Source organism: Mustela nivalis (assembly GCF_964662115.1).
Source record: "Mustela nivalis genome assembly, chromosome: 17".
Classification (NCBI taxonomy): Eukaryota; Metazoa; Chordata; class Mammalia; order Carnivora; family Mustelidae; genus Mustela; species Mustela nivalis.
In genome coordinates, this window is record NC_139036.1 from 44,803,934 (window position 1) to 44,812,271 (window position 8,338).

General features: G+C 56.6%; 1 protein-coding gene and 1 long non-coding RNA gene across 3 annotated transcripts; one reads left to right on the forward strand and one right to left on the reverse strand.

Annotated features, from left to right (window-relative positions):
- The first annotated feature begins 160 nt into the window (after positions 1-160).
- Positions 161-4,566, forward strand: HEXIM2 (HEXIM P-TEFb complex subunit 2). Of its 2 annotated transcripts, none has more exons than XM_082706428.1 (4): positions 161-294; positions 1,013-1,126; positions 2,716-2,801; positions 3,542-4,566. In XM_082706428.1, exons 3-4 carry the CDS (start codon positions 2,799-2,801, stop codon positions 4,334-4,336), a joined length of 798 nt encoding a protein of 265 aa, XP_082562554.1. In that variant the 5' UTR covers positions 161-294; positions 1,013-1,126; positions 2,716-2,798; the 3' UTR covers positions 4,337-4,566. The 2 variants fall into 2 exon arrangements, with proteins under 2 accessions (XP_082562554.1, XP_082562555.1); XM_082706429.1 differs by having other exon boundaries at positions 2,716-2,794.
- Positions 4,147-5,695, reverse strand: LOC309851324. Its single transcript, XR_014304723.1, has 2 exons — positions 4,936-5,695; positions 4,147-4,727 (listed from the first exon to the last, which is right to left on the reverse strand). It is a non-coding gene; the product is annotated as an uncharacterized lncRNA (long non-coding RNA).
- Positions 5,696-8,338: the final 2,643 nt, after the last annotated feature.

Consider the following 8,338-nt stretch of genomic DNA (forward strand, 5'->3'; position numbering starts at 1 on the left):
CGCTGCTCGCGCAAGAGCAGATGGGTTTTGTAGTTCTCGGTCTGACTGTGGTCGTGACAGGCTCTTCATCCGGCTTCCCAAACTAGAAGAACTACAATCCCCAGCAGGCGCCGCGCTGCCAGGCTGTCTCCCCCTCCTCTCCCCGCCTTCTTCCCCGAGCGGCTTGACCAGAGCTGCTGCAACTGCAGCAAGAAGTAGGGCTGAGGCATTGGGAGCTGCACCGACAGGCCGTCGGTCGCACAGAAAGACACACAGATATAGATAGTCGTGTGCATAGTCCTTGGCAGCAAATAGGTCAGTTCCGCCTTTGCAAAATCTCCTTTCTCGGACCACTTTCCCTCATCCAAGGAGTCCATCCTTATTCCAGTTGGGCTTCCCTTCCAGCCGCATGTAGTGTGAAGACTTCTTCCCCTTTCCTCTGTTTCCCGTCCTGAGAGGAAGGAGGGGGAGACAGGCCAGGCCCAGGAGATGATAAGGCTTCAGCCCCCGGCCCGGCCCAGACCACGTCTGTGTTTCTCGAGGTGCTGGCTTGGAGAGCCCCAGCCTAAGGGGGGTGGGCGGGGTGCTGTCAGGATTGCGACCTCTGGAGGCAGTGAGGAAAGAACCCCTTGTAAAGCCTGCTACATATTTTCTTGTTCCAGCCACTGACCGCCCTCCACTACCAGCCTCTGCAGGTCATTGCTGTATCTTTGCCTCCCCTTACCCCTTTGGTTGCTGGGGGAGCAAAGCTCAGGACTAGCGTCCTAACTGCCAGCCAGAGTCTCAGTGACTTCCTGAAGAACAGCCTAGGATGTAAGCCCTGGCCTGGGGCCTGAGGGACAGGACTGGGAGGATGGCCCCTTGCTGGCTAGAGGTGTGAAAATCCCTGGAGTGGAGGCCTGAGGGCCTGCATTTCATAATGAAGTTGTGCGGGTCTGGTGCTACAAAATGGCCGCTTCTGCCTTGGTGAAAAATTCCTGAGCAGCCAGCCTTCCTGAAAATTCTCCTTTAAGACAGCTTTCTGTTATTTAAGGCTGGTGTCATTAGTTAGAAGCATCTGCTGAAAGATTGGGAGCAGAAGAAGGTGTCTACTCCGAGCCAGACCAACTGTAACACAGAGTCAACAGCCGCCCTGGAGGAGGCCAAGGTAAGCCCCACCTTCCCAACCGCCTGAGTGCCCCGACGTGGATCCTGCCCACTGGGATCCTGGTCGCTTGTCTCAGATGTGTTGGCCAATCTGGAAAACCAGTATTTCTAACTGAGTTCCTACTGTGTGCTGGCAGTATGCCAGGATGCCAAATCTGTGCGGTCTCATGAAATCCTTAGCAGCCCTTCAAGATAGGAATTACTGTATCCATTTCAAAGAAGCTAAGGTTAACAGAGCTGAAATACCTTTTTCTAGATTCATGCAGCCAACGAACAAAAGATCCACGGTTTAAACTTAGGGCCTTCTGACACGGGAACCCTGCCTTGTATTTTGTTAAGGCAGAGAACCAAGTCTGATGCAGGGAAAAGAGTTTGAGTGGTTGGTTCATAATTTAGGGTGGGGGTTGGGATTCACAGAGCATTCAGGAGACAGTGACAGACGGGTTGTATCGGGAATGGTCACCCTCTGATCTGGCAACAGCAACCCAGACCTTCTCTGCCCATGCTCTCTTCCTGCTCCCCACTCTGCCTCTTCTCCCAGAGTTTACAAGTCCCCGTATGTGAGGAGGGGACTCAGCTCCTCTAACCCACCTTATGTAGCCCCTTCCAGTGTTTTCTGGAATTGTTTAACTTGGAGTTCATGACATGTTGGGGTTAGAGGTTCAGAGAGGGCAGGTGACTCACCCAGATCACATAGTTTATCTGCAGTAGTGGGAATGGCGATGAAGGGACAAACCTTCAGGAGGGAGGTGGCACTTGGGGCTGAGGGGCAGGGGCGGTTTGGGTAAGGGGAAGGATCATTAGGTGACACGTGCTGAGGGCTGGGGGTAGGTGAATGATTGTGCACACACAAGCCACCTTGTCTTGGCACTGCCAGGGGCCTTGCCCCTTCTGGTGTGGGCCAAAAGCTCTGTCTCGCTTGGCTCAAGACACTGGTGGAGCCAAGGACTGTTCCCAATTGACGATCTCCCTTCCCTGTAGGTGAAGTAATAGTACAATACAGACAACATACACACCAACGCCTCACACACTCTGACATACCCCATCCCAGAGGAAGACGAGAACCTCAGGGCCTCCCAAACACACACAACACCCCTCCAGCTCCTACAGGGCTGCACCCTCCCCCCCCACAGTGTCTGGACCTGTGCTCGGGTGTGTCTGACCTGTGGTGTGCATCGTAAATCAGCATGCCAATGGTAGCGGTTATTATTAGAATTCCCAAACCACAGAGAGCAATTCATTCCCCATCCCCCACCCCGAGTGCTCCCCCCCTTACCACGACGGAGATAAACAGATGCTTTGCACACACACTGTCTTGAGAGAATCCTTTCCACCTCCTAGATAAGTTCTAGAATGCTCTCTGCTGCAAACTGGAGGTTCACCCTTCCTCTCCCTATCGAGGGCCTCTTTCCTGCTGCCTATTTCAAGAACTGATACCAGCTTCTGCTTGGAAAAAATACATTCCATCTTCTTGACCCTAGACCAACGGAAAGGAGTGTCTGGTGTCCCAGTGTCTTTTTTTTTTTTCTGTCCGGTGTCTTTTGAATCTCCCTCTCTTATGAGCTTTATGTCCTTAACCTGTTCATCGAGCTCTCACCTTGGGCCATGCAGAGGGACACAGTGGTGGACTGGACAGACAAGACACATTCTTATAGGAAGAAGACAGATGGTAAATGGTATTGTGGTAGATGCTATGTGGGATGTTAACTGGGTCACACGGCAGTGTCCCTGGGAAGGGGAGATGGGATCTTTAGATAGGGTGGTTGGGGGGGGGGCGTGGCCCTCTGAAGAGGTGACATTGGCACCAAGCCCTGAAGAGTCAGCCATGCACATAGCTCGAAGCAAGATCGGTGACGTAATTTGTCGGGCTCAGTGTAAAGTGTTCTTTACTCAAAAACTGTTAAGAAGTTCAAGACAAGAACTTAAAGCAGAGCATAAAGCAAAGCACAGGGCCTTTCCAAGCGGAATGGGGGGTGAGGAGCCCTGAGGTTGCTTACCCACAAAACCAAGTCCGTTGGAAAGACAGTCTTTCTAGAAAGAGGGCTCATCAAGCAAGTGCAGCAGGAGCCGCTGCCCATCCTGTCTCCTCCTTCTCTGTCTTCATCCCCACCGTATTTATGGTAGGCCTCCTCTGTGAGGCCCGGTACGGCTGCTGTTAGAGGCACTGCCATTCCGGAGTGAGGCACACAGGCAGAATGCCCGCTCTTTTCATGAGTTCCCTTGAGGAGGGTTGGGTGAGGGGCGGGGAGGCAGACAGGAGCCCATAAACCAACAAAGAGTTGCAGAGGGCAAGAGGCTAGAGAGGGACCCCACTTCAACTGTGGGAAGGTCAGTTTCAGGCCGGGTGGTTGCAGAAGGCTTCCGGCGCCAGGGACAGGTTGTCTGTGATTCGCTCTTCCTTGTCCTCTCTGTTTAGACCCCTGGTGCTCCTGGGAGCCCCCCAACACCCCCTGAGCCTCATGACCCTGGTAGTGCCCTGCCCCTGACGCCCCGGATAGAGAGCCACTCAGAGGAGGAAGATCCCACCGGGGCTGGCAGTGGCCTGGGCTGGATCAGCAGGGGCTCCCGGACCCAGAACCCCGGGGGCAGCTCGGTGGAAGCCGTGCTGGGCCGGAAGAAGCACCGCCGGAGGCCTTCCAAGCGCAAACGCCACTGGCGGCCCTACCTGGAGTTGAGCTGGGCCGAGAAGCAGCAGCGGGATGAGAGGCAGAGCCAGAGGGCCTCCCGGGTGCGCGAGGAGATGTTTGCCAAAGGCCAGCCCGTGGCGCCCTACAACACCACCCAGTTTCTGATGAACGACCGCGACCCTGAGGAGCCAGACCTGGAGGTGCCCCACGGGGCCTCCCACCCAGGCTCCAGCGGGGAGAGCGAGGCTGGGGAAGGCGACGGCCGGGGCCGGGCTCACGGCGAGTTCCAGCAGAGGGATTTCTCCGAGGCCTATGAGCGCTACCACACGGAGAGCCTTCAGGGTCGCAGTAAGCAGGAGCTGGTTCGAGACTACCTTGATCTGGAGAGGCGGCTGTCTCAGGCCGAGGAGGAGACCCGGAGGCTGCAGCAGCTGCAGGGGTGCTCCGGCCGGCAGCCCTGCCGCCAGGTGGAGGAGCTGGCTGCCGAGGTCCAGAGGCTCCGGACAGAGAACCAGCGGCTGCGGCAGGAGAACGCCAGGTGGAACCGAGAGGGCGGCGGCCCCGGTGGGGAGCCAGGCACCTAGTAGGGGGACATCCCCCCCACCCCCGCGCCAGGATCAGGTCCCGTTTCAGTACACGCTGGGGCCAGCTGGGGCTCCGGGAGGCAGGTGACAGATGAAAACCACTTCCGGCCCCTCTGTGGCCCCTGAGAACAGCGAAAGTATGTTCAGCCTTCCACCTGGTCATTTCTGTAATTTGGTCTTTGATGTCTTCTTATTTTTCAAAAAGAAATTAAAGGATTTTCAGGAGCCCAGATAGGAGTGGCTAGGATTGATTTCACTGGGGCTGCTCTGAGAATTAGAGCATACTGTGTCCTAGAGAGGTTTGGGCCTGTGGTCCCAATCCCTGCCTTTCCCCAAGCCTGGGAGGCCAGCACACCTCTGTACTTGGGAACCACCGAGACCTCCAGGATGCCTGAATTCTTATTTATTTATTTATTTATTTATTTATTTGACAGAGAGAAATCACAAGTAGGTAGAGAGGCAGGCAGAGAGAGAGAGGAGGAAGCAAGCTTCCTGCCGAGCAGAGAGCCCGATGCGGGACTCTATCCCAGGACCCTGAGATCATGACCTGAGCCGAAGGCAGCGGCTTAACCACTGAGCCACCCAGGCGCCCCGGATGCCTGAATTCTGCTCTGTGTGTCCGGGAACAATCAGGCTGCTCTGAAGGTATTACAGAGGATGAAGGGCGGGGGGGCGCTCAGGAACCACCGAGTTGGGCCAGAACTTGACTTAAGATGCCAGATTGCTGTGAGGAGCTGCGGGTGTCCCTGGAGGGGACAGGGCTGGGACTTAGGAGGGCTTCGGGCAGGCTTTGTTCCCAGGCTCCCTGCATTCTCCCTGTCCTCCCCATAGCGTGGAGGGCCAAGCCGGATAGCTTGCGTCTCCTTGTCCTTGGCAGCCCTCTGGCCCCATACCTCGAAGCCAGTGGCTGGGCAAGATGTTCATCATTACTTTTGCCCCCTTACCTCCTGGAAGGGCACTTACAAGTATGCCCTCAAGGGATGTTTTCTACTTTTTTTTTTTTTTTTAAGATTTTATTGATTTGAGGGGTGCCTGGCTGGCTCAGTGGGTTAAGCCTTTGCCTTAGGCTCAGGTCATGATCTGAGGATCCTGGGATCGAGCCCTGCATCATCACGCTCTCTGAGCCTACTTCCGCTTCTCTCTCTCTGCCTGCTTCTCTGCCTACTTGTGATCTCTGCTTCTCAAATAAATAAATAAAATCTTAAAAAAAAAAGATTTTATTGGGGCGCCTGGGTGGCTCAGTGGGTTAAAGCCTCTGCCTTTGGCTCAGGTCATGATCCCAGGGTCCTGGGATAGAGCCCCACATCGGGCTCTCTGCTCAGTGGGGAGCCTGCTTCCTCCTCTCTCTCTGCCTGCTTCCCTGCCTACTTGTGATCTCTGCTTGTCAAATAAATAAATAAAAATCTTAAAAAAAAAAGATTTTATTGATTTGAGAAAGAGAATGCATACACATGCATAAGTAGGAGGGGCAGAGGGAGAGGACTAAGTACACTCCTCTCTGAGTGGGGACCTAGATGCAGGGTTGGCTCCCACGACCCTGAGACCGTGACCTGAGCCGAAATCAAGGGTGGGACCCTTAGCCAGCTAAGCCACCCAGGTGCCCCAAGGGAGGTTTTCTCCTAATGGAAAAAAAGCCCTGGGTGGGCTGGAGTTAGCAGAGCTGGTGGCCTGGCTTTCCCACTGCTCACTTCCGCTCTGTGCCTCCTGCTTCTCTTAGCTTAGTCACCTGTGTGGTCCCTTCCCTCATTCCCTCGTTCCCTCCGAGGGGAGCCCCTTACCTGTCTGCGAGATCGACAGCTGAGTTAGCTGGGACAATGCAGGTCCCAGCCACATGCCAGGTAGTACTGGGCTCTGAAATGAGCTCATCCAGCACCACCACCACCCCCCACCCATCCCGCCCCCACAGACCACCCTTCCCCAGACACCCATGTCACTTCCATCACTGTGCCTGCGTCCATATTGGTTGCCGAGTTCAGGCTGGGGTGGTGGAGAGGGAAGTTAGCCAACTCACCCATGAGCCTGTGTCCCTCAGCCACACACCCCATGTGCGGGGAGGGGCGGAGACCTGGCCAGCCCAACCTAGCTTCCATTCCAGGAAGGCTCATCTTGACAGGCCACATTGGGCAAGAGAAGGGCTCCGGCCTCTGAGCTGCTGAGATGGAAATGTTGACGAACCTTGTGTGTTGTCTGGACAACTTTCATTTCTGCCCTGCCACACCCAGGCCTTGCCAGCGCCTTCAGCTAGGGAAGCGAGGCAAGAACTGATTCTAGGAAGGGACAGTTTTCAAGAAAAGAGCAGAATCTCCTATTCCTGGTGGGGGTGGGGTGGGGTAGGGATGGGGTTCTGCTGCAGATTTTAGCCCCCCTCTCTTTGATCCCCAAGCAGCTCAGGAAAGCCCAGAGGAACGACTGTCCCCACTCTGCAGATGGGAAATCCAAGGTGCAGAGCAGGTGGGAGAGGCTTTCTGAAGTCCTAGCCTGCCCTCCTCCTTGGGGTGCCAGCTGGGGATCCGAAGGCCGCCCCCCACCCCGCCTCCCAAGGCCCTGGCAGCCCCAGGCAGCCTCCTAGCTGCCGCATTCCTCAGTGAGGAGCCTGGGAGCCCAGAGGCAGAGGTTGAGCCTGGTTGGACAAGGTTGTTTACCCGGTGGTGTGCTGTGATGAGGAGGGGTGAGGAGATTGCAGAGGGGGCTGCAGGAGGGTTGGGGGAGGGGTGTGACGGGAGGGAGAGGTGCTGGGGGTGTGGCCTGGAGGCGGCTTGGGCCAGCGCGTCCCCCTGAGTAGGCAAGAGCTGCTGGGCGGGACAGGTGAGGAGATCCGCCCTTCTTGGCTCAGAAGCCGAGGAGCCTGGAGACGGCAACGCTCCTGCTGGTCCGCCCCACCCCCGAGAGAGAGAGAGAGAGAGAGAGAGAGAGAGAGAGACTGACTGACTCGAACCCTCTCTCTCTCTCTCTCTCTCAAGCTGGGTTAATATTCCCAAGGCTGGGGCAAGAAAAGAAGAAAGAGTGTGAGCAAGGAAAGTGTCTTTACTGAGAGGGGTGGGTGAAGGAGACTCAGTGGCCCCTCCTCCCCAGATCTGGTTCCCTGACCTCAGTGCCCAGGAGCCCCAGGGCTGAGCAGCACCGGGGTTGGGGGTGGCTCTGCCGCAGGTGGTGGCCAAGTGTGGGCCCCTCTTGCTTCTCTCACCTTTTCCCCTCTCTGGCTGCCTGGTCCTGAGGTCTGCGCTTCTCTCTACCCCACAGCAGTGACAGAAGCTCCAACTTTACAGCAACACCCCACCCTCCCCGGCCCACACCCCACCTCTGCCACAACAGACATACCTCCTCAACTGGGGAAATTGGGGCTTAGACACATTCCCATTCCCTCTCCAGGCCTTTCTAGAACAAATGTTCAGTGTCTGCCTCCCTCATGCCCATTTGCTTTCCAGGATCTCCTTGGTCACCTGGGCCAGGAGAGGGAAGCCCACAGAGGCAGATACATTCCACGGGAGCGAAGCTTCCCACCACCTCTGCGTACCCTTGCCCACCTCCTCCTCTCTTCCCCATCAGGGACTCCTTCCAGCTCAGGTGGAAACTCCTGTGTCCAGAGAGGGGGCAGGAGGCGTCTGCAGGAAGTGAAGAGGGGGTTCTGAGGTGAAGTGATCAGGGTGCGGGAAGAGGGGGGCCAGTTCCCACTGCTCCTGCTGGGTGTAAGCAAGGATGGCACTGGCCCTTTAAGTGGGGGTGCCAGCCGATGCCCTCCCCCAGCCAACCCAATTCGTGGGCACACTGAGCATGTGCAGGAGCTGTGCAAGCGCAGGGGAGGGAAGTGGGGGGAGAGATTCCGGAGGGAACTCCTCACCCCCCCCCCACTTCCTGTAGCTGCCCCCACTATCCTTCCTGGGTCTGACAAAGGAGCCCATGGTCCTCACCCAATCCTTTCCCCCACCTCAGGCCCGGGTGGGTGCTGCCCCCTCTGGACTCTGGGCCCTGGGAAGGTGCTGCCCCCTCGGGACTCTGGGCAGG